Source organism: Henckelia pumila, chromosome 4, assembly GCF_033568475.1.
Source record: "Henckelia pumila isolate YLH828 chromosome 4, ASM3356847v2, whole genome shotgun sequence".
Taxonomy (NCBI): Eukaryota; Viridiplantae; Streptophyta; class Magnoliopsida; order Lamiales; family Gesneriaceae; genus Henckelia; species Henckelia pumila.
This window is the reverse complement of record NC_133123.1, coordinates 134,373,141-134,399,316: the sequence shown is the minus strand read 5'-3', so window position 1 is coordinate 134,399,316 and position 26,176 is coordinate 134,373,141. Positions and strand designations below refer to the sequence as shown.

The 26,176-nt window shown below is 34.1% G+C and overlaps 1 protein-coding gene and 1 non-coding gene across 3 annotated transcripts; one reads left to right on the top strand and one right to left on the bottom strand.

The window, feature by feature from the left end:
* Positions 1-3,763: 3,763 nt before the first annotated feature.
* LOC140870082 (small nucleolar RNA R71) lies at positions 3,764-3,870 on the bottom strand. Its single transcript, XR_012147063.1, has one exon. It is a non-coding gene; the product is annotated as a small nucleolar RNA R71 (small nucleolar RNA).
* Positions 3,871-21,006: 17,136 nt separating this feature from the next.
* On the top strand, positions 21,007-25,993 carry LOC140864798 (ATPase GET3B-like). 2 transcript variants are annotated; one of them, XM_073269171.1, is made up of 12 exons: positions 21,007-21,227; positions 22,067-22,278; positions 22,364-22,426; positions 22,543-22,653; positions 23,629-23,703; positions 23,799-23,867; positions 23,942-24,007; positions 24,165-24,239; positions 24,317-24,415; positions 24,668-24,802; positions 25,286-25,451; positions 25,569-25,993. In XM_073269171.1, exons 1-11 carry the CDS (start codon positions 21,023-21,025, stop codon positions 25,421-25,423), a joined length of 1,248 nt encoding a protein of 415 aa, XP_073125272.1. In that variant the 5' UTR covers positions 21,007-21,022; the 3' UTR covers positions 25,424-25,451; positions 25,569-25,993. The 2 variants fall into 2 exon arrangements, with proteins under 2 accessions (XP_073125272.1, XP_073125273.1); XM_073269172.1 differs by lacking the exon at positions 23,629-23,703.
* Positions 25,994-26,176: the final 183 nt, after the last annotated feature.

Below are 26,176 nucleotides of genomic sequence, written 5' to 3'. Positions count from 1 at the left end.
TATAATAGAATAAAATATAATCTATATGCAGACATAAATTGAGCTCCAAATATTCAATTTATTAACCATATTTATAACAAATACTTATTTATTCTAGATATATGAAAATTTATAGATTTAGAAACATGTATAAACCGTATAAATATTTACATATATTTATCTACAATAGAAATAGATATATTTATGTAATATACGTAATAAAATACAAAGATTATATTTAATAATATAAAAAATTGATCAAGAATGAAAATTGAACATTATTAACAGAAAATTTTTATTAGTTTACAATATTTACCATATTGATGAAGACTCGAATTTTAAAAGAATATATTAAAAATATTTTTCATAATCATTGTATATTTTTAGATTGCTATAATAGAATACAAGATAATCTATATATCTATATATAGTAATGGAAATTGAACATTATTAACAGAAAGTTATTTTTAGTTTACAATATTTACCATATTTATGAAGGCTCAATATTTTACAGAATATATTAAAAATATTTTCCATAAACTGAGCTCTAAATATTCAGTTTGAATTATTATTAACCATATTTATAACAAATACTTATTTATTCTAGATATACGAAAATTTATATATTTAGAAACATGTATAAACAGTATAAATATTTACATATATTTATCTACAATAGAAAAATATATATATTTATGTAATATACGTAATAAAATACAAATATTATATTTAATAATATAAAAAAATTATCAATAATGGAAATTGAACATTATTAACAGAAAATTTTTATTAGTTTACAATATTTACCATACTCAAGTTTTAAAAGAATATATTAAAAAGATTTTCCATAATCATTGTATATATTCAAATTGCTATAATAGAATAAAAGATAATCTATATATCTATATATAATAATGGAAATTGAATATTATTAACAGAAAATTATTATTAGTTTATAATATTTACCATATTTATGAAGGCTCAATTTTTAAAAGAATATATTAAAAAGATTTTCCATAAACTGAGCTCCAAATATTCAATTTGAATTATTATTAACTATATTTATAACAAATACTTAATTATTCTAGATATACGAAAATTTATATATTTAGAAACATGTATAAACCGTATAAATATTTACATATATTTATCTACAGTAGAAATAGATATATTTATGTAATATACGTAATAAAATACAAAGATTATATTTAATAATATAAAAAATTGACCAATAATGGAAATTGAACATTATTCACAGAAAATTTTTATTAGTTTACAATATTTACCATATTTATGAAGGCTCAAATTTTAAAAGAATATAATAAAAATATTTTTCATAATCATTGTATATATTCAATTTGCTATAATAGAATACAAGATAATCTATATATCTATATATAATAATGAAAATTGAACATTATTAACAGAAAATTATTTTTAGTTACAATATTTACCATATTTATGAAGATTCAATTTTTAAAAGAATATATTAAAAAGATTTTTCGTAATCATTGCATATATTCAATTATCTATAATAGAATATAAGACAATCTATATATCTATATATAATATTAGAGATTTCGGAGAAAGATAAATAAAATATTATTTTCAAAAAACAGACATAAACAGAGCTACAAATATTCAGTTTGAATTATTATTAACCATATTTATAACAAAACTTATTTTATTTTAGATATACGAAAATTTATATTATATATTGATAGGAGTCATTTTTGTGCATTATTTTTGCTTGTTTTGTGTTTGTTTTGCATTAGTTTCGTTTTCGTTGTGTCTGTTTTTACCATTCTTGTTTCGTTTATTGTTTTAAAGTTTTTTTTTGTAGTCAATCCTCTGGTTTATTTATTTTTATTGCAGGAAATCACCAAGAAATGCTGATACTTGGTGAGAAGGTGATGCACAATTGAGGCGGTGAGAATAGCGCAAGAAGAAAAGCACATTTCTGGAAAAAGACAAGGCGCCCGCACGGCAATTTTCTACCGCGCGGGCGCACTCATCATTTGTAAAACAGTAGCTGGCAGAAAGGCATGGCGCCCGCGCGGCAATTTTATACCGCGCGGGCGCAACCACGAACTTGGGAAACAGGAGTAGCCAAATTTTCAGGTGCCCGCGCGGTAATTTTCTACCGCTCGGGCGCGATGCGCTGACGTGAAATTTTTTTTTTTTTTTTGGAGAGTTTATTTCGGGAAGGATTCTTGGGGACTTTAAATACAATTCTTTCCTTAGTTTTTGAGGGTAGAGACGAACGCACATCAGGAGGCATACGGCGGCTGAGCAATTCAAGATTTCTCTTCTCCGTTGGGAGTTTTTCTTTTCTTCTCTTCTGAATTTTTATGTTAAACACTTTTGATATTGAATTTTTGTAATGAATTCCAGTAGCTAAGTTTTTATTTTGTTGGAATCGAGGGGATCCTAACCCCGAAACACTGTAGTGTGATTGAATCACCGGACGTATTGAGATTTGATTTATGTTTATAATTGATTTTATCATGTTTTTCTTTCTATGTTGATGATTAGCTACCCTTAACATAGATTCGTAAATTGTGAATTGCTATCGAGAGATAGGTTCCTAATTAGGACGAATGATAGAATCCATGGACTTAAAATATGCATAGAGATATGGTATTTAGTACATATTGATAGCCATAGACCACCAGGTTGAAAGTTGTAGAATTCATAGAACGCAAAGCAATCAGTCATGATAAATAATTAAAGAGATTTAATTATTTCACTGATTTGATTAGTTTGACATCACCTCGAGAGAGAGTGTCAATGTTACAGGAATTTCTGTCAAATTTATAAGAATAAATTAAATTCTAATCGTCCAGTTCAATTAGGGAAAAGGTGAACCGAAATTCCAACAAAATCATTTTGAATTGATGTTCTTCAGTCTGAGAATTGATTGTTTGGTTGTGAAATCCACTTTTATTTACGTTGAGTTCTTAATTAATGTTAAATGTTAGATAATTCCAAAATCAAATTTGAGATACTTTGTGTAGTTGAAAATCAACGAGACAAATTACTATTGTTAGTCCCTGAGGACGATACTCGTACTCAGTACATTTTATTATAACTTGAATCGTGCACTTGCGATTATTATCGACTGGAATTGAGAGATTTTTAAAGAAAATTTAAGTGTTAGTATTCCGTCGATCAAGTTTTTGGCACCGTTGCCGGGGACTAAATAGATTTTAATTTGTTTTATTTGATTTTTCTCTATTACAATTTTAATCACTCATTTCCATCTGTGGATTGCAGGATTCTCTTGCAGTACATGCAACACTCACCTGAGGAACTATTGCCTTTTGATTCAGAAATCGAGAGAACTTTTCATAGGAGAAGAAGGCAACAACAACAACAAGAAATGGAAGAAGAACATGAACAGGAACAACCAGTTTACAGATCCATGATGGATCTTGCCTTGCCAAACATTGAAGGTGCTAGACCAAGCATCATCCGGCCAACTGTAGCAGCTAATCACTTTGAGATAAAGTCGGCCATTCTTCAAATGATTCAGAACACACTTCAATTTGGTGGGAGTGTCATTGATGAACCATATGTACACATCACAAATTTTCTGGAAATTTGTGATACATTCAAGATACAGGGAGTTTCTGATGACGCTATTCGGTTGCGTTTATTCCCTTTTTCACTGCGAGACAAGGCGAAAGCATGGCTAACGAATTTACCTGCAGGTTCCATCACAACTTGGGATGATTTGGAGAAGTCTTTCCTCACCAAATACTTTCCACCATCTAAGTCAATGAAGCTGAGAGCTGATATCACAACTTTTTCCCAAGGAGAACAGGAAACGTTTTACGAAGCATGGGAGCGCTACAAGGATCTACTGTGGAGATGTCCACACCACCAATTACCAGAGGGTCTTGTGGTACAAACTTTTTATTATGGTCTTTCTCACTCAAATCGTACCATGTTAGATGCAGCTGTAGGTGGAAATCTTCTGCGAAAATCGTCAGAGGATGGCTTTGAATTAATCGAGGAAATGGCATCTAGTAGCTATTATCCTCAATTTGAAAGGGGTGCAGCCCGGAAATCTACTGGAATTCATCAAATTGATGCATTCACATCAGTGGCTGCTCAACTTGAAGTCATGAACAAAAGGATTGAGGAACTAAGCGTGGGAAACTCTGTGATACGAGTACAAGAAGTGTGGTGTGAAAAATGTGGTGCAGAGCATTTCACGAAAGACTGTCAAACATTTTCTCAACCGGAGGGAGTTATGGCAAGTCACATGGGAAATCAAAATCGCCCAAGGAATGACCCATTTTCGAGTTCATACAATCCAGGGTGGAGACAGCATCCAATTTCTCGTGGGGTGGACAGAATAATAAAGCATATGGGAATCAGAACTACAGCAGGCAGCCTCAAGAGGAGAAATCAAGCTTGGAGCAAATGATGCAGAAGTTTATATCATCTACTGAAACCCGCATGCAGAATCAAGATGCATCGATAAAGAATCTGGAGAATCAAATAGGGCAATTGGCCAAATCAATTTCCAGCAGAGATCAGGGTACTTTGCCAAGTGACACTGAGAAGAATCCGAAGGAACAGGTGAAAGCAATTGAATTAAGGAGTGGAAAGATGGTCGAGCCTGAACCAAAAAGCGAGAAAGAGCCAGAAACAGTTACATCAGAAAAAACTTCAGGCAAGTCATCTATCTTAACACCCCCACCCACTTCACAATCAAAAATTGTTGTGCCACCACCTTTTCCTGCAGCTCTTAAGAAGGCCAAGCTAGACTCTCAGTTTGGTAAATTCTTAGAAGTGTTTAAGAAATTGAATATCAATATACCCTTCGCTGATGCACTGATTCAAATGCCAAGTTATGCAAAATTCTTGAAGGAGATCTTGTCTAACAAGAGGAAATTGGAGGAGCATGCGATGATAAGTCTGACGGAAAACTGCTCGGCACTGGTGCAGAATAAAATCCCACTAAAGCTAAAGGATCCAGGGAGTTTCTCTATACCTTGTGTAATTAATTATGTTCAATTTCATAAGGCTTTGTGTGATTTGGGTGCGAGTATAAATCTAATGTCTTACTCTATGTTTCGGAAATTGAGCTTGGGAGAACCAAAGTCCACCAGAATGTTGTTACAACTGGCGGACAGGTCCATCAAATATCCACGGGGTATAATCGAGGACGTACTTGTAAAAGTGGACAAATTCATCTTCCTCGTGGACTTCGTAGTGTTAGATATGGAAGAGGATTTGGACATGCCACTCATTTTGGGTAGACCTTTCCTGGCAACAGGAAAGGCACTAATAGATGTCCAGAAGGGAGAGTTGCTTTTGAGAGTAGGAGAAGAGAAAATTTCGTTTGATGTTTTTAATGCTTTAAAATTTTCTCAGAATAATGAAGAATGTTTTCAACTAGATGTAGTGGATTCACTGTTATTTGATTATGTGCAGGATACTTTTAAGGAACCATTAGAAACTGCACTTATATATGAGCATGTGGACGATTTTAGTGATGAAATTGAAGGGATTACTGCATATTTGAATGACAACCAGTCATGGAGAAGAGGTGGAAAGCTTAGACTTGAAGATCTTGGCAACCGGAAGGATTTAGTCCTTCAAAAACCAAGCATTGAGGAACCACCCACTTTGGAATTGAAACCATTGCCTACCCATCTCAAATATGTATTTTTAGGTGAGAATGATAATTTACCTGTCATAATTTCTTCTTCTTTGACAGGTGAGATGGAGGCCAGACTAATGGATGTGCTCAAGAATCACAAGAGTGTATTTTCTTGGAAAGTGGCAGATATCAAAGGAATAAATCCGTCCATATGCATGCACAAGATCTTAAGGGAGGAGAGCATCAACCCATTAGTCCAACCACAGAGGAGACTAAACCCAAAGATGCAGAAAGTTGTAAAAGCTGACACGATCAAACTGTTGGACGCAGGTATCATTTATCCTATTTTTGATAGTCCATGGGTGAGTCCAGTGCAGTGTGTACCAAAGAAAGGGGGGATAACTGTCATAAAGAATGAGAATAATGAATTAATACCTACTAGGACAGTTACAGGTTGGCGTGTGTGCATAGACTATAGAAAATTAAATGACGCGACCCGTAAGGATCATTTTCCTCTCCCGTTCATTGATCAAATGCTAGAGAGATTGGCTGGGTATGAGTTTTACTGTTTTTTAGATGGGTACTAAGGATACAATCAAATAGCGATTGCACCTGAAGACCAGGATAAAACGACTTTCACTTGCCCATATGGTACGTTTGCCTATAGACGTATGCCTTTCGGATTGTGTAACACTCCTGCTACTTTTCAGAGATGCATGACTGCCATTTTCATGATATGGTTGAAAATTTTTTAGAAATTTTCATGGATGATTTCTCTATTTTCGGTCAATCTTTTGATGCATGTCTGCATAACTTGAATTCTATTTTAATGAGATGTGAGGAGACAAATTTGGTGCTGAACTGGGAGAAGTGTCATTTCATGGTGACAGAAGGTATAGTTTTGGGTCACCGAATTTCTGAACAAGGGATTGAGGTGGACAGGGCCAAGGTGCACGTTATTCAAAATTTGCCGCCACCCATGACAGTCAAGGGAGTTAGAAGTTTCTTAGGACATGCTGGTTTTTATCGGCGATTTATTAAGGACTTTTCAAAAATTGCCAAACCTCTGTCTTCTTTGCTAATGAAAGATGCCCTTTTTGATTTTGATTCAAATTGTTTGCAGGCCTTTGAGGTGTTGAGAGAAAGACTGGTGACTGCACCAGTACTGACATCGCCAAACTGGGATCTTCCATTTGAGGTAATGTGCGATGCCAGTGACTCTGCTGTTGGTGCGGTACTCGGCCAACGAATAGACAAGGTATTCCGAACTATCTACTACGCTAGTAAGACTCTTAATGAAGCTCAGCTAAATTATGCCACCACTGAAAAGGAGTTGTTAGCTGTAGTATTTGCACTGGACAAATTTCATTCGTACCTTGTACTTTCAAAAATCACAGTTTACACAGATCACTCTGCTATTAAGCACTTGTTGGAAAAGAAAGATGCAAAACCTAGACTGATTAGGTGGATCTTACTTTTGCAAGAATTTGATTTAGAGATCAGGGATAAGAAAGGTGTTGAAAACGTAGTAGCTGATCATTTGTCTAGATTAGAATGCATTCCTGATGATGCACAAAACGAATTAGAGGACATAGATGATTGGTTCCCTGATGAAAAACTTTTTGCCATAGAGAGCTCACCATGGTATGCACATTTTGCTAATTTTTTGGTCACAAGCACACTCCCACATAATCTATCTTTCCATCAGAAGAAAAAAAATTTATCGGATGTCAAGCACTACTTTTGGGAGGAACCATTTTTGTTTAAAATATGTGCTGACTCAATGATTAGGAGATGTGTGGCGGAAGGAGAAATGCAAAGCATCCTCAGTCATTGTCATGATCGTGAGGTAGGTGGCCATGCTGGGCCAATCAAGACTGCAGCAAAGGTACTTGAATGTGGATTCTATTGGCCCAACCTTTTTAAGGATGCGCGCTTGTTTGTCTTAGCTTGTGATAGATGTCAGCGGACAGGTAATATCTCTAACCGAAATGAAATGCCTTTACATAATATCATTGAGTGTGAGATATTTGATGTTTGGGGAATCGACTTTATGGGACCATTTCCACTTTCTTTGACAAAAAAATACATTTTGGTCACAGTCGATTATGTTTCAAAATGGGTAGAGGCCGAAGCTTTTGCAACAAATGATGCACAGGTTGTACTGAAATTTTTGAAGAAAAACATTTTTAATCGGTTTGGTACACCCGTGCAATAATTAGTGATGGTGGCACCCACTTTTGCAATAAACTTTTTGACAAACTCTTAAAGAAATATGGTGTCAAGCATAAAGTCTCTACCCCATATCATCCCCAGACCAGTGGCCAAGTGGAAGTATCAAATCGAGAGATCAAACAGATTTTGGAGAAAAGTGTGAGTACTAATCGGAAGGATTGGGCACTTCGACTTGATGATGCCTTATGGGCCTATAGGACAGCATTTAAAACACCTATAGGCACCTCCCCTTATAAATTGTTTTTTGGAAAGGCATGCCATTTACCTGTTGAATTAGAGCATAGAGCATATTGGGCTATTAAGACTCTAAACTACGAATTTGCTGCTGCAGGTGAAAAAAGATTGCTAGAGCTTAATCAACTGGAGGAATTCCGCGACAGTGCATATGACATGGCGGTTTCGTACAAGGAACGAACCAAGAGAATACATGACAGGCGCATTCGACAGCGGGAATTCAAGGAAGGAGATGTTGTGTTGCTGTTTAACTCCCGGTTAAGACTATTTCCCGGAAAACTGAAGTCTAGATGGTCTGGGCCCTATAAAATCACAAGGGTGTACCCATCGGGGGCCATAGAGATCAAAGATGCCCGTAACGAGTCGTTCATGGTCAAGGCTCAAAGGTTAAAACACTATGTGGGGGTGATGTGGATTCCATGCCAGTCATCACCACATTGACTGACCAAGACTAGTTTGGGGAGGATGAAAAGTCAAGCTCTCGACTTTAAATTGAGAACTACATTCTATTTTTTTTTTTTTTATATGCATTTTTGTTCATTTTAGTAAGTGTTAGAACTTTTTAAGTTAATTCCTTTTATTTCTCGAGTTTGAGTACTGTCTCTGAAAAAATTTCAAAACGAGGGGGTGAGCTCGCGCGGCAGTTTTCTGCCGCCCGCGCACCCAAAGCCACTGTCCCGCAAAATTTTTGAAAGAGGGGGTGCGCTCGCGCGGCAGTTTTCTGCCGCCCGCGCACCCAAACCCACTGTCTCAAAATTTTTTAAAAAAAGGGGTGTGCGCCCGCGCGGCACTTTCCTACTGCGCGGGCGCATCGCGCAGACTCAGATTTTAAATGCCCGATCCCCTTCTTTCTTTCTTTACTTCCCCTTCCCTTTTTCCTTCTAACCCTAATCCCTCCCGCCGCCATCTCTCTCTCTCATTCTATTACTATATTTCTTCTCTTAAAAATAATTAAAAATTAATTAAGTTATTTTATTATATTATATATACACGTATTTGCATTATATATTATATTATTTTTATAAATTCATAAATTATTATTATTGAAATTAGAAACGTTAGCACTTTTTTTGTTCTCAGTGCAGTTATTTTCAAAAACAATTTTCGAAGCATTAAATCAAAAATATTTGTATGAATGTATGAGTTTGTGGATTCTGGTTATATTTGTATTGTATTAAATATTAATCAATGAGTTTGTCAATTGTTTTTTTTTTTATGTTTCTAAATTCAAATTGCGGCTGTAGTGATTAGTGATTAGGATTATTTCCACTTTCTAGCCAAGTTGAAGGAAATAGATTAATACTTAAATCTTAGTTTATAAGTATCAGTATATTTAAATTAATAAAAAATAGAGGTGGTTCGGTACGGTATACCGCATACCGTACCGAATACCGTACCGAAAATTTCGATACCAAAATTTCCGATACCGATACCGTACCAAAAATTTCGTTATACAGACATGTCGGTATACCGAAATTCGGTATACGCGGTATCATACCGATATCGTGTATACCAATTTTTTTTGGTATACCAAAATTTTCTGTATATACGGTTTTTTTTCGGTACGGTAAAGGCGGTATGATGACATTTCGGTATTTTTCGTCAGCTCTAATAAAAAAATACACAACTAAAACTCAAAGTGTACCTATTTTTAAAAGAACATATAAACATAAAACATTTGTGCACTTATGGTTTTTTTCAAATAGAAAGATAAAAATTAATTAAGATAATTTTTAAAAAATTATACATATGCATATATTTACATTATATATAATATTATTTTTATAAATTCATAAATTATTATTAACCAAACGGGTTTACGTCCAAATACATTTTGCAAAACAATTAAATGTTAATTGCATATATTTGACTAGATATAATTGGTTGTTATCATTTCATCAAAATAATTTTTCAAACCAAATCAAAATAATTTTTCAAATAATATCATTGAGTGTGAGATATTTGATGTTTGGGGAATCGACTTTATGGGACCATTTCCACTTTATTTGACAAAAAAATACATTTTGGTCGCAGTCGATTATGTTTCAAAATGGGTAGAGGCCGAAGCTTTTGCAACAAATGATGCACAGGTTGTACTGAAATTTTTGAAGAAAAACATTTTTAATCGGTTTGGTACACCCGTGCAATAATTAGTGATGGTGGCACCCACTTTTGCAATAAACTTTTTGACAAACTCTTAAAGAAATATGGTGTCAAGCATAAAGTCTCTACCCCATATCATCCCCAGACCAGTGGCCAAGTGGAAGTATCAAATCGAGAGATCAAACAGATTTTGGAGAAAAGTGTGAGTACTAATCGGAAGGATTGGGCACTTCGACTTGATGATGCCTTATGGGCCTATAGGACAGCATTTAAAACACCTATAGGCACCTCCCCTTATAGATTGTTGTTTGGAAAGGCATGTCATTTACCTGTTGAATTAGAGCATAGAGCATATTGGGCTATTAAGACTCTAAACTACGAATTTGCTGCTGCAGGTGAAAAAAGATTGCTAGAGCTTAATCAACTGGAGGAATTCCGCGACAGTGCATATGACATGGCGGTTTCGTACAAGGAACGAACCAAGAGAATACATGACAGGCGCATTCGACAGCGGGACTTCAAGGAAGGAGATGTTTTGTTGCTGTTTAACTCCCGGTTAAGACTATTTTCCGGAAAACTGAAGTCTAGATGGTCTGGGCCCTATAAAATCACAAGGGTGTACCCATCGGAGGCCATAGAGATCAAAGATGCCCGTAACGAGTCGTTCATGGTCAAGGCTCAAAGGTTAAAACACTATGTGGGGGGTGATGTGGATTCCATGCCAGTCATCACCACATTGACTGACCAAAACTAGTTTGGGGAGGATGAAAAGTCAAGCTCTCGACTTTAAATTGAGAACTACATTCTATATTTTTTTTATTTATATGCATTTTTGTTCATTTTAGTAAGTGTTAGAACTTTTTAAGTTAATTCCTTTTATTTCTCGAGTTTGAGTACTGTCTCTGAAAAATTTTCAAAACGAGGGGGTGAGCTCGCGCGGCAGTTTTCTGCCGCCCGCGCACCCAAAGCCAATGTCCCGCAAAATTTTTGAAAGAGGGGGTGCGCTCGCGCGGCAGTTTTCTGCCGCCCGCGCACCAAAACCCACTGTCTCAAAAATTTTTTAAAAAAGGGGTGTGCTCCCGCGCGGCACTTTCCTACTGCGTGGGCGCATCGCGCAGACTCAGATTTTAAATGCCCGATCCCCTTCTTTCTTTCTTTACTTCCCCTTCCCTTTTTCCTTCTAACCCTAATCCCTCCCGCCGCCATCTCTCTTTCTTTACAGCTTTCGTGCGGAGTAAGATGGTTTCCTTTAGTCCCGCTGCTATTAATGAATTATTGAAAACTCCAGATGTAGATGATAGCCAATTTCAGGCATTTAAGGCTAACCCGGATTATAATGAAATCTCGAATGTCCTGTGCTATGATGGCAATGTGTGGAAGGATTCGGTAAAATTTATATCTTTTAAGGAAAAATATTTGCGGCTGGAACTGGCCTTGTGGTATGCTTTTCTGACTCACAGGTTGATACCGGTGTCCCACACCCATGATGTCACAATGAGCAGGGCGGTGCTGCTATATGCCCTGCACAAGCAATGGCCGCTTAATGTTGGACGAATTATCAACCGAGAGTTGCACACGTCCATTCGCACGTCCAACATTTCAATTTTTTTCCGACCATTGTTTCTTTACTGTGTGTGCAAGCTGGTGTCCCATACAGGGACGACGAAGAATGGTTGCACCCAATGCAGGCAGTGGATAACACAATTTTGAAAGCAAAACATTCATTCCACCTCCGAGAGTTTCAACCTCCTAGCCAGGCCAGCTCTGGACCCGGTCAATCATCAAGGAATGTGCTTAAGCCACCCCCTGCTCGCCGCACCATGAATGACACATTAAGCGAGATTTTGGCTTGGGTGCAACACATGGAAAAATTCCAAGAGGTGAACGCCGCCCACAATGAATCCACCAACGCCATGATGCGAGGACTGCTCGCAAATGCTGGGATGGACCCTGTCGCTTATCCAGTACCACCGCCATATCCTCCACCATTCCAATTCCAATATGCTCCACCGGTTCGGGATCTGCCCAAAGATCTTGATGAGGAAGAGTCTGATTAGTACCAGGGGAGTTTTTAGTGCTTTTTGTTTTTAGTTTTCTTTTGTTTGTTTTTTTAGGTGTGGTGGTGTTAAGTAGCATTGGGGACAATGTTCGTCTTTAGTTTGGGGAGGTTGTGTTGTCTTTTGTGTTTTCATTTTGTGTTCTTATTTTTGTTCGTTCGAGTCGTTTGTACTGTGGTTGCAAGTGTTGTGAATGAAAATCAAAAAAGCCAATGATGAAGAAAAAATTATATTATTGTTTTTTGCTTAAGTCCATGACTTTCTTCTTTGTTTGACAAATCGTCTTGAACTAGTATAACCAAGTCGATGAATAGGTCTCAAAACACTCTGTGAGATGTACTTCAATCTGAATTCGAAACATACAAACTTGGATATGATTGAGGCAATTTATTTGATCTTTGGGCTAAAATTTTTTTTTTTTCGTGAATTACCCTAGATGCCAAGTTGAACCTTCACGTTTACATGAGCACGAAAGGTGCATGATCTTATTTTTGTTTTGGTGTAATCATCACTTACCAGTGATGATTTTTTGTGCTGCACTGATTGAGATCTGTTTGAGTTGACTGTGAATTGAAATGTGTCTAGAACAAGTTCGAACACCCTTTGAGGCGCAATACGGGTATACTGTGACTTAGGAGTGATATAGGCAATTCTTTTTGAATTTCGTTTGTGCCTTTCAAGCCACCCTTGATTTATTATGTCCCTAGTACCTAATTCGAGCTTAATAAAAAAAAATGAATGGTATACGTGAAAACGTGTGGTAAACCCCATTCGACATTATTTAATATCCTACAACTACTACCCATAGCTTAAACACTCATTCCTACATTGTGGGGAGTAAATTGAATGTAGATTATTTCTAAAGGTGCTCCAATTGCATAATGTGAAAAAGGAAATAGTGTGAATACTGACTCAAAACAAAAGGGTAGTTGAAAACAAGAAAGAAAAAATTGTGGCGAAAGAGAAAAAGTGTTGTTGGTAGAAGGCAAGTGAAGAAAATTTCTGGAGATCAATGAAGTGAAAAGAGATGATGAATGTGAATAGAAAGAAGTGGAATTGAGAAAATAGATCATCGATTACTCCCTCCTTGAATTCTTTTCCTTCATTTGGAGCCATTAACCTAGCCTGACATTATAAGCCAGATAAGACCTATTGACCAAGTCACAGTCGCCCAATATACTAGTGGAGAGGGGTTGTAAGAATTTTTCTTATGGACTATTGATAGACACGGTTAATGAATATGGATTCTTGATTAAAACAAACACACACTATTTTTCATTGAGTTATACCAGTCAGTAGAGTGTGTATCATTGAATACTCCCAAAGTCTTGATCCTATTATAACTGAAAAAGTCCTTATGATCCTAGAATGTGTGAATTGAATTCGGAGTAGAGTATTCCAAAAACGGACTTGCGAGATTTTGAAGTTTGCAAGGTTTGCGTCTTAAATTTTTTTTTAGGTCAGCATATGTGGATATGATTGGACTGTTGTTCTTTTGGAAGAAATTCTGAGGCTTGATGAGATTGATTTTACTTACTTGTTTTGTCGTTTTGTTGTGTCTTCTTGTTAGTTGTCACCTATTTTGTTCGAGGGCGAACAAAAGGTTAGTTTGGGGAGGTTGATAGGAGTCATTTTTGTGCGTTATTTTTGCTTGTTTTGTGTTTGTTTTGCATTAGTTTCGTTTTCGTTGTGTCTGTTTTTACCATTCTTGTTTCGTTTATTGTTTTAAAGTTTTTTTTGTAGTCACTCCTCTGGTTTATTTATTTTTATTGCAGGAAATCACCAAGAAATGTTGATACTTGGTGAGAAGGTGATGCACAATTGAGGCGGTGAGGATAGCGCAAGAAGAAAAGAACATTTCTGGAAAAAGACGAGGCGCCCGCGCGGCAATTTTCTACCGCGCGGGCGCACTCATCATTTGTAAAATAGTAGCTGGCAGAAAGGCATGGCGCCCGTGCGGCAATTTTCTACCGCGCGGGCGCAACCACGAACTTGGGAAACAGGAGTTGCCAAATTTTCAGGTGCCCGCGCGGTAATTTTCTACCGCTCGGGCGCGATGCGCTGACGTGAAATTTTATTTTTTTTTTTTAGAGATTTTATTTCGGGAAGGATTCTTGGGGACTTTAAATACAATTCTTTCCTTAGTTTTTGAGGGTAGAGACGAACGCACATCAGGAGGCAGATGGCGGCTGAGCAATTCAAGATTTCTCTTTTCCGTTGGGAGTTTTTCTTTTCTTCTCTTCTGAATTTTTATGTTAAACACTTTTTAGATTGAATTTTTGTAATGAATTCCAGTAGCTAAGTTTTTATTTTGTTGGAATCGAGGGGATCCTAACCCCGAAACACTGTAGTGTGATTGAATCACCGGACGTATTGAGATTTGATTTATGTTTATAATTGATTTTATCATGTTTTCTTTCTATGTTGATGATTAGCTACCCTTAACATAGATTCGTAAATTGTGAATTGCTATCGAGAGATAGGTTCCTAATTAGGACGAATGATAGAATCCATGGACTTAAAATATGCATAGAGATATGGTATTTAGTACATGTTGATAGCCATAGACCACCAGGTTGAAAGTTTTAGAATTCATAGAACGCAAAGCAATCAGTCATGATAAATAATTAAAGAGATTTAATTATTTCACTGATTTGATTAGTTTGACATAACCTCGAGAGAGAGTGTCAATGTTACAGGAATTTCTGTCAAATTTATAAGAATAAATTAAATTCTAATCGTCCAGTTCAATTAGGGGAAAGGTGAACCGAAATTCCAACAAAATCATTTTGAATTGGTGTTCTTCAATCTGAGAATTGATTGTTTGGTTGTGAAATCCACTTTTATTTACGTTGAGTTCTTAATTAATGTTAAATGTTAGATAATTCAAAAATCAAATTTGAGATACTTTGTGTAGTTGAAAATCAACGAGACAAATTACTATTGTTAGTCCCTGAGGACGATACTCGTACTCAGTACATTTTATTATAACTTGAATCGTGCACTTGCGATTATTATCGACTGGAATTGAGAGATTTTTAAAGAAAATTTAAGTGTTAGTATTCCGTCGATCATATATTTATAATCATGTATAAACCATATAAATATTTACTTATATTTATCTACAATACAAATAGATATATTTATGTATTCTCCGTAATAAAAAAAAAGATACTACTCATTAAATTTCCACCGATAATTAAAACAATAAAATCAAAAATAATAACAAAAATAGAATACGTTTCCAATTTTGATTAGATCTCAATTATTGTATGAATAAACATATATTTAACCTTTAAACCGTGAAGAGTTTAACCTTCTTCAAATTGTCACGCAGTATCACCAATCAGTATACATAATCACCTATCAATACATACAAAATGACACCATTGTTTCGACTTATTCGTGATATTAATCTTTCAGACTGGCATTGAGCGCTGAAGTTTATATTAATACGCTGTTATCTTACTTCATACCAAAGCAAAAAAAAACCGACAATGGAATGTATATTCCAAGATATTGAGGTACACGAACTTTATGTGATTTATATTTATCTTCTATTAATTCCAATATTTCTGCTTTTACTAATTTTTTGATATTTATTTTTATCTTCAACCTCACTTAGACTTTTTTTTTCTTCTAAACTTCAGGGAACACGCATTCATGCAACTATCAAAGATAATGTCATCTCTTCAACCTCACTTAGACTTTTTTTTTCTCTAATCCATATTTTGATTGGTTGTTTAAATGTTTATTTTTAATATTATTTTTCATCATTAACTGTATGAAATAATATCACGTGCATCGCATAACATATTTTTGTTTAAAGATTTTTTGTCGTTTTTAAAAATATTTTTTTAACATTAATCTTATTACTCACTGTAAAATTAAATTTGTTAAAATTCTAATTTTACAGTCAATATTTTAATTTAATCCAATTTAATTATATTATACACAAAATATAGTCCGTGCATCGCACGGATGAAATACTAGTAGATATTAATAGATATCAAGTCTTCATATGTAATATGAGATTTAATTTTTTTGTTTGACTTTTTTTTGCGCTTCTTCTTTCTTTCCTTGTTTGTTTCTCGCGTCGCCACTCTTTCTTTTAGTTTTTTATTTTTTTTTTTTGCAAAAAATAGTAACGGCCTAGGCGGATTTTTGTCCGCCTAGGCGACGTTTTGTCAACCTAGGCGGCTTGGGCGCCACCTAGGCGGAAGATTAGGCGGACAATGCCTAGAGAAATAGCCTAGCAAAAAAACGAGGCGGTGAGCAACAGCCTAGCGCCTAGGCGGACCTAGGCGGCACCTTTTAGAACAGTGATATTAATTGGTTGCTAACTCAACCATAAAACATTTTTAAGTAGCCTGAAACCGATCCTAATAAAACCCATATGCTATTTATATATACAAGCGGACGACTTACATGTTTTGCGTGTGACATGCATATATTAAAAAAATATAAATAATATGAAAAACATACATTTCTTGTGGTTAATTCTTCTTTACTACTTCGGAAGTGACAAATTGGACACAACAAATCCCTTTGTGGCTATATGGTTTAGATAATTACAAAAAATTTAAAAAATTATTGATTTTTTAGTTATTTTCTATTTACATTTTCAGATCATAGATAATCATGATTGAAGTAATCAAATAATCAATAATACCTAATTATATCAAATAAAATTTACCACGAAGCACTTATCAGGAACAAAAGTTGGTATAATGTTGTCCCTCAGTGTTGCTCTCTAAGCTTTAAATGGTTTGACGATTCCTCTATTTTGTAGCATTTTACTCATTAGATTTTTTTTATATTGAGACGGGTTCTGCTGTGAGCCTGTGAGATAATCAAATGTGGTTTCTTCTTCTGTTGTCGTGAAGACTACTGAATTAAAAAAAGTTTTCAACATGAAGGATGAAAGTTTTTGTTTAAAATTGATCAAAGTGATCGAGGATCATATCCCTTTACAATGAAAGCGAGACTATAAAAAAAATTTCTAGAGGCACTGTCACTTAAGCTGAACGAACAATTACAAAAAGCAAAAACCAATCGGTAAAAACAACTGTCTATATAATCGTCAGTATTCTGAGGGCTTTATGAATTCAAATCCCAAGATGAACAACAAACATATTGGGAAAGAAATATTATATATCGATCCTCTCGTAAAAAACTTGTGAAATTTCAATAGCTAAGAAATTGATGGCCAGACCAAGATCTTCAATTTAATCAAAGCAGAAGCGTTGAAAAGGTAAACTGGAAAACCTGATGGCCTCCATCCAGTTGAATATAAGGGAGAATTACAATTTTGGTCACATAATTTGCATGTTTTTTATTTTTGGTCTGTTAAAAATAATTTTGTAATTTTAGTCCTGTAAGTTGCATTCTTTTTTCATTTTTGGTCCTATAACTTTTATTAATTTTTCACTTTAAGTCTTATTAACATTGAATTTACAATTTTAGTCTTGTAACTTGCATTTTTTTTTCATTTTTAGTCCTTTTTGCATTGAATTTTTATTTTTTGTCTTGTAACTTCTATATATTTTTTCTTAGTCATATTATCGATGAATTTATATTTTTAATTCCATAAATTTCATACTTTTTATTTTTATTTATAATATATTATGATTTAAATATTTTAAGTCTTTTAAAATTTAAATGAATTAAATAACAAAAATTCAACTAAAATTATTCAAAACAATTTTACACTAAATATTATCTTATAAAATACATAATATAAATAAACGTATTAATATAATGTGAATCGTGTTTTTTTGGGTTTAGTTTTGATATATAATATGAAATCGAAATTTTTTAATTTAAATTTTATATCCGACCAAAATTCAATTTTCGTTTTGTATTTTGTTTCTTGAGTTTGGATTTATGGTTTTTTTGTTTTAACCAAAGGTTAAGTACTCACGTAATCTATGCTTGTCACAAACAATTTTTGGTAGAAATATAAATAAAAAATGAAAAATTACAAATTACATGGTATAAAAATAAAAATCCGTCTTTAATATGATTAAAAATAAAAATTAAGTGTTAAAAAGACCATTGAATTCCTCTTTAATATGATTAAAAATAAAATAAAATTATATGGTTCGATTTTATATTATATACATAAAAACTAAACCGAAAAATGATTTCATATTAAATTAATATTTTTATTTATATTTTGTATTTTATAAGATGACATTTAGTGTAAAAAAATTTCGAATAATTTTTAGTTCAATTTTTTTTATTCATTTAAATTTTAAAAGTTTTAAAATATGTAAATCATAATATATTATGAATAAAAATATGAAATTTATTGAATTAAAAATATAAATTCATCGATAATATAACTAAAAATAAAAATATATAGAAGTTACAAGATAAAAAAAAATGAAAATTATATGTAAACTGGACTAAAAATGAAAAAGAATGCAAGTTACATGACTAAAATTGTAAATTCGGTGTTAACAAGACTTAAAATAAAAATTCATGAAAGTTACAAGACTAAAAATGCGAATTCAATGTTAATAGGACCAAAAATAAAAAAAAAATAATGCAAGTTCCAGGACTAAAATTGCAAATTTACTTTTAACAGGACCAAAAATGAAAAATGTACAAATTAGAGGATTGAAAGCGTAATTTTCCCTGAATATAATAAAACATTAAAGCACCTAAGGGGATGTCCAAACTGTTGGAATATGTGAACTCTTGGCCAGAGGTCAGGAGTTCGATTCCCCCTACCAACACCTTCTTGGACTAGCCTGTCACACAAGGCTTGTCCTAGTGTGGTTTACCAGGATAACGTAGTTTGTAAGCTATTGCGTTAGTTCGGGGGTTTACCCAGTGCGCACCGAAGGTAGCGGCTGCGGGTTCCCACTTCACAAAAAAAAAATTAAAACATTAAAACCGAAGAGAAAATGAATATATCAATGGAAACCGTTACACGTAGGGATGCCAACGGGGCGGGTCTGGGGCGGATTTGGCTAAACCGGGGACCCGCCCCGCCTCCATTTGGGCCCGCCCCGCCCCGCCCCGCGAACCCGGCGGGTCCAATTCGGGTTAGACCCGTTGGATCCGCCATAAATTAAATAATTTTAAATTTATTAAAATAAAAAAATAAAAAGTTTAAAAATTAACAAATATCATTAAATTTAATTTCAAATATAGATTTTTAATATTTAAGACAAAAAAGAAATTATTCTCAAAATTTTAAATTTATTAACTTGTAATTAATTAATATTTATTAGCTAAAAAACATTATAATGATTTATTTTTATACTAAACATATCATAATAAAATAAATTCATTTCAATCCAATAATATTACACATTCAAATTATGGATAAAATATTAATTATTTAGTATAATAATATAATTATATATTATTAATATTACATATATATTTTATATTTATATATATACATGAATATTTTAAATTTATATATATATAAACTTTGGCGGGGCGGGTCTGGGGCGGGTTTGGCCAAACCCGAGACCCGCCCCGGACCCGCTTATGAACCCGCTTTGGCGGGTTTAGACCCGCCCCGTCGGGGCGAGTTTGATGCGGGGGCGGGTCTAATTGCCATCCCTAGTCACACGGTGAAGAGAAAATGGGAAGGTTGAGTGGAGAAGTTTGCAAATGACCGGTTAGCCCTTTTACAAAATCTACGCTGCAAATATAAAATTGGGGTTAAATTTGAAATAAAATTTTGGTGTGTCTCTCTCGTACTATGACCGTTAGTATACATGTCTAAGCCTTAATAAATAGTAATAGATACTACTAGCACACAGAAGCACGCGTTGCGTGCCTTTTACGATTTATTTTTAAAATTGAAAATTTTAAAAAACAGTGAAAGAAAAAAACGGTAATTTTGTAAATATAATATATATATATATATATATATAATCAAAACAAAATTAAATTGTGGACAAAATGAAATTTTCAACTAATCCATACCATTTACAATAATATAATCAAATAGTAAGATAATAAAAATCCATCAAATTTATAAATTATTAAAGAATAAAATTCATTTTGATACATAAATTATCGATAAAATAATAAATGGGTACATGAACTATTGTAAATAGTTTAACTGATACGTGATTCAGCTAAAAAAAATCAATTTTAACCCTATAGTAAAATTGCATTTAAGTCCAATTATTTTAATAAATTCAAGTAAACACCCATTTTATTTTTCAAAGTTATTCTATTTATAAAAGGTGTAAAAAATATATAATTATTTAAAATCTATAGATAAGTATCTCACTATTTTTCAAATATATTTATATCTTACTCATCAAGAAATTATTTACTCAAATACAATAAATTTCAAAATATTAATAAATTATTAATTTTCCTATCCATATTAAAGTATTAGTCTTTTTTTTTTTGGAAACAATTTGATATGAAAAATATATTAATAAATTCACATTAAAAAAATACAATAATATAAATATTTTTTTATGTATATTTAAATTCAAGTGTGAATAAAAAACACTAACTTATCAAAAATGCTTAAATCAAGTATGAAAATTTTAGGTTATACCTAGAACATTTGTTTTTTCATGGTTAATGTTTAATTTTTTTTTTCGGATTTGAATGTCAATACCAATTCTGAAAAATTAAAATGATGACCACGTTTGTTTTCACCGTATAAAATTATAATTATTTATGTCATTAAAAAGATTCGAAGGTGAACGGGTCGGGTCATCCTAGCAACGGGTTGATCCCTAACATATATACACAAGGCTACTACCGTATAATGCTCGCGGACCCGTAGTTTCTCGTTGCTACTCGAATGGCTTCTTGTCCTTTTGCTACGAATTCCATTGCAAATTATGCATCTTTAAAGCCTATGGCGATTATGGTTAGCTATTATTATCGTCATTCTCACTTATTCAAGACACCCCGTCTTGCATCTTTCTCGAAATTCAAGTCAAGTGGTAGCTCGAGCTTTGTGACTATCTCTATTGCCGGAAAGATGCCCCGGGGAAATTTTCAAGGTGAAAAATTATTGTTTCTTTATTGGATTGCATATGGGTTGTCGATGAATTTCCATTTTTGTTGTGTATTGGTAGTGTGTACTGTGTAATGAGTTTATTTGTCTTTGTTTCTCTTGCTGTATGGAGTAATATTAAGGAGTTTATGTACATATTTTTGGTTATCTTTCACTGGGATGGCCCAAAAAGGTTTCTTGAATTGATGAATACTACTAGCAATACTGCTATGTGGTTGAGCCAAGAATGTTAAGGCCGCCCTTGGCTGGATGAATTTGATTTTGGGAACTGGGAAGAATTTGATAGATGGATCATGGGTAGACTACTGAAATGATACCGAGTCGAATTGAATTTTGTACATCCAAACAGTCAACTAATTTGAAATGATGGATTTAAAATAAAATATATTGCTTCAAATCCATTTCGTGGTAACTTGAATTGGGGAATTCTGCGTAGCAACCGGACATTTTTACTGAGTCGATGGAATTAGTTATGTATTTGGTTAAATTTACGTTATTCTACAGAAAATTTGTTTAATGGAAGTAGTTTAGCTTATAAACATGAAGAAGGTTGAAAGCTGCAGATAAGTGGGTTTCATGACAAAGGACTAAGTGATCGTATTCCATTTAGTTTTATCCCTTAAATCGTTGGAGGGAGTTTTAGGTGAAGTAATTAGCTAAAAGAGTGTTTGAAAAAGCTATTAGATGTGATTCGGTGTAGAAAGTAAAAAGGCTGGAATTGTGAAACAGGTTGGAATAATCTTGGTCATTTATAACATGCCAGTGTTTCCTTTTTGGTTAATTGAGGGGGTACAGCCGCTTATCACTTAAATTATATTTTGGCAGTTAGATCAGTTGCTGCTCCCACGGAATCTGTTGCTGGCTTTGACGAAATGGTCTCTGGAACACAACGCAAATATTACATGCTTGGTGGAAAAGGAGGAGTTGGAAAGACGAGCTGTGCTGCATCACTTGCTGTTAAATTTGCAAATAATGGTCATCCCACCCTAGTGGTTTCAACTGATCCTGCACATTCCTTGAGTGATTCCTTCGCCCAGGTTATAAGTGTTCATATTTATCTCAAAACAGCAGGATTTCATCGCTGAGGTTTTGAATGTGAATTTTTTTGGACTTCGTTTTCAGGATTTAACTGGCGGGACGTTAGTACCTGTTGAGGGTCCCATTTCTCCACTTTTTGCCCTTGAGGTGAGAGGAGTAGTTTTCTCTAGCTATGATAAATCTTGATAAACTACAGTTCTTTTTGAGAAGATCCTTTTAGTCTTGTGCACAATTAGCAAAAATTGAATGCATTGCTGTGGCAGATAAACCCTGAAAAAGCGAGGGAAGAATTTCGAAACGTCAGTCAGAAAAATGGTGGAAGTGGGGTAAAAGATTTCATGGATGGAATGGGGCTTGGTATTATTGCAGATCAGGTAATCCGTGACCCTGGTCATAATGATGCTCTGCAGTTCGTTCAACCTGATAATTCAATAAATATGTATGTGACATGTTGCTCATCCATAAAGTTTAATATCTATGTTAGAGACTTGGTTATGGAAACGAACTGCTATGATATTTTTTAAAACTTAAAAATGTTATTTGATCTATGTTAGAGACTTGGTTATGGAAACGAACTGCTATGATATTTTTTAAAACTTAAAAATGTTATTTGTGGTTGAATACTTATAATGCATTTTGGATGGATTATAGCTTTACAAATTTTTACCTTGCCAAATCGCCACTTGTTCTTATATTGTCAGTTTCTTGAAATGGGTGCTTTTACATTTAAAAAAAAATGGGTGCCTTTTTCCTACTTCAGACGTACATTTTTTTAAAAGAATTCATTTAATCTTTAAGTCTAGTTTTGCGAATGCATTACTCATTGATGAACTACAGTTCTAGGTGCTGTTGAATTTGCACCTTTGAATTGATGGACAAAGGCAATGCCTTTTCACATGTCATTCATTCTTATCAATCTTGCTGGATAAGAGTAGTTGTTTCAACGTTTTATCCAAGGCTATTACTTATGCCGAGTTTGGTTAAAGAAGCATTTAGTTTGAGAAAACAGTTCATATATGTTACTTTAAAAAATAAAACAGAAGGTGTTTTATGTTTTCTTATTTAATAATGTAACAGAGTGTTTTTTTATTTTTTTTATTTTTTAAAGAGAATCTCAAGAGGAAGCTCGAAAAGTCACATTTTCTGATTTTGTTTTTCTTAGCATTTATTTAAACAAAATAAAAATCTGATCCAACTTTAATTGTTTATAAAGAAGAGCATTTTATAAGAGCAGCTTCTATATCAAATGCACTTTTGGTTTGAAGCATTCTCAAGAACAAAGGAAAAAAATCCTTGCTTCATTTCATTCCTCTGGTGGTTTATTAACTTCACAATTTCTGTGGGAATAGCTTGGGGAACTAAAGCTTGGAGAGTTGCTGGATACACCGCCTCCTGGTCTAGATGAAGCTATTGCAATTTCAAAGGCATGTATTATTTTAAATTATAAAGTGTTGCTGATTTTGATAGGTTTTACATTTTTTTTCTCTGAATAGTTGCTAATTCAATAAATACTTGCCAGGTTATTCAATTTCTTGAATCAGCAGAGTACAATATGTTTACTCGAATAGTGTTTGATACCGCCCCCACGGTAAGAGAGACAAGATTTCAGTTCATTTTATTATTCTGACAAAAAATTATTCATACTGAGTGGCTATGCTACAGGGTCATACATTGCGCCTCTTGTCATTGCCAGACTTTTTGGATGCTTCTATCGGAAAGATTTTGAAGGTAAAATTATTTAGGTTGGCCTTAATTATAATGTATGTAGTTTGTTCCCAGTGGGGAAAAAACTAGATGCACTTACAGCAGAAAACACAGCATTAAGCTATTTTCCACCTCTTTTATTTACCAGCTTTTAGATTTTTATGGTTCATGCTTGTTACAGTTGAGGCAGAAAATAACTTCAGCTACTTCGGCCATAAAATCTCTCTTTGTCCAGGAAGAAAACCGGCAAGATGCTGTAAGCTCGATTTGTTTAAATGCTCCCAACATGCTGTCTATTATGTTGAATTGCTGATTTCAGCCTTTGTTTTCCAGGCTGACAAATTGGAGAAATTAAGGGAGAGAATGATAAAAGTGAGAGAGCTTTTCCGTGACACCAACTCAACAGAGTTTGTCATTGTAACAATTCCCACGGTATTGACAGGCTTAAACATATTCGGAAGTTTTGTACTAATGCTGTGAAAAATCTGTAAAGAATTATGTTAAACTTTTTATCCTACAGAAAACAAAATCATGTGTTTTGTGAATTTAATGGGTAGCGAAACACATTTTTTCTATTAATCTTTTCTAATCAAGGGAGAGGCATGGGTATAAAGCCACGTTAGAATATCCCTCCCCTAAATTGTACTAAAAAATAAAAATTAAACCAAAGTTGCTGTGGTTTAGGTGATGGCCATCAGTGAATCATCAAGATTATGTGCGTCCTTGAAGAAAGAAAGTGTTCCAGTCAAGAGGCTAGTTGTCAACCAAATTCTTCCTCCGTCTGCCTCTGACTGCAAGTTCTGCGCAATGAAGAGAAAGGTATGAAAAACTTTTAACTTTCTTTTTTACGGTAATCTCTATGGTAGGAGTCGTGACTCATGCTAATGCATGTTTTAAGGAATTGAATTTGAGTTCGTCCTTTGCTATTCAGTTCAGCTGTATTCAAATGTTTAACTGTTATAACAATTTGTCCTTCAGCAACCTCGAACTTATGACCTCGAACTTATGATTGTAGCTCGATTGATTAGTACAGAAGAGTAAATATGTGCTCTCTGAGCATTCGTTCGCGAAATTAAACTTGTAACTCTTAACTTATGATTGTAGCTTGATTGATGAGTGCAGGACTAATTGCGTACTCGCTAAAAGTTTGTTTAGAAATTGAACTTGTTTCGTTTATTTAGAAAGCCCCCTTTTTTGCTTCCCCAGCTTGGGCATGTTTGTATGCTATGAAAATTGGTAGCAGTTTGCCCTTCTTTTGACCACTTATCGTGTCATATTAAATAAACAGTCTACATTTTTCAGGATCAAACACGAGCTTTAGGCATTATTCAGAACGATCCAGAGCTCTCTAGCTTGAAACTGGTCCAGGCGCCTCTCGTTGATGTAGAAATCAGAGGTGTTCCTGCTCTTCAGTTTCTTGGGGAAGCTGTTTGGAAATGAAAACCTCCTGATACTGACATCTATTTGGGTAATGTCCCTCTTTTCTCTCTTTTGTGTATGATACATCTAATCACACAAGCATTTCCGAAAGTTTAAACTTACATTATTAGATGGGTGGTAGCTCACCATGAAGTATGATTTACAGGGGTGGGATAGTTTCCTGCTAGAGCTCCCGAATCTCAATTGATATGGCCTTTCACAGTACAAAATCGTTGCACTGTTCCAGTTCAATTATCTTGTCAAATCAGAAATGGGCTCGTTAGAAGCATTTCAACCGAGCTTTGGCTCTTGCTTTTGGAAAAACATCCACGGTAGTCCCAGTTTCGTGCCTCAATCATGCTGCTAGGAAGATGAATGTGGTGTTACTTTACAGTGTAACATACAGGACGACTTTTTCTTACTCTGTTTTTTTTTTTTTGCCTGAACACAGGATTTTGTAGGAAAGAAGAGGAAAATAACGTGAATATTCAACTGATTCTTCTTTAGAAGATCGTTGGTTGTAATGAATTTGATTGTTCAGTTAGTGTAGATAAATTTATCTTTAGTTTCGATGATCACTTTCATCTTCCTTGGTGAGAATACTTCCAGTCTTGTGTTACGTTTTCTGCATTTTTCCAGGATTGACAACATATTAGTTTTTGAGAGAGCTTCTGATAAGCATTTCTTAATTTTTTTTTTTAACAAAATTTTAAAATTTTGTAAAGAAAAAATTGAGAGTGCTTTTTGTCCAAACACTACAGTACGTCTGGTTGG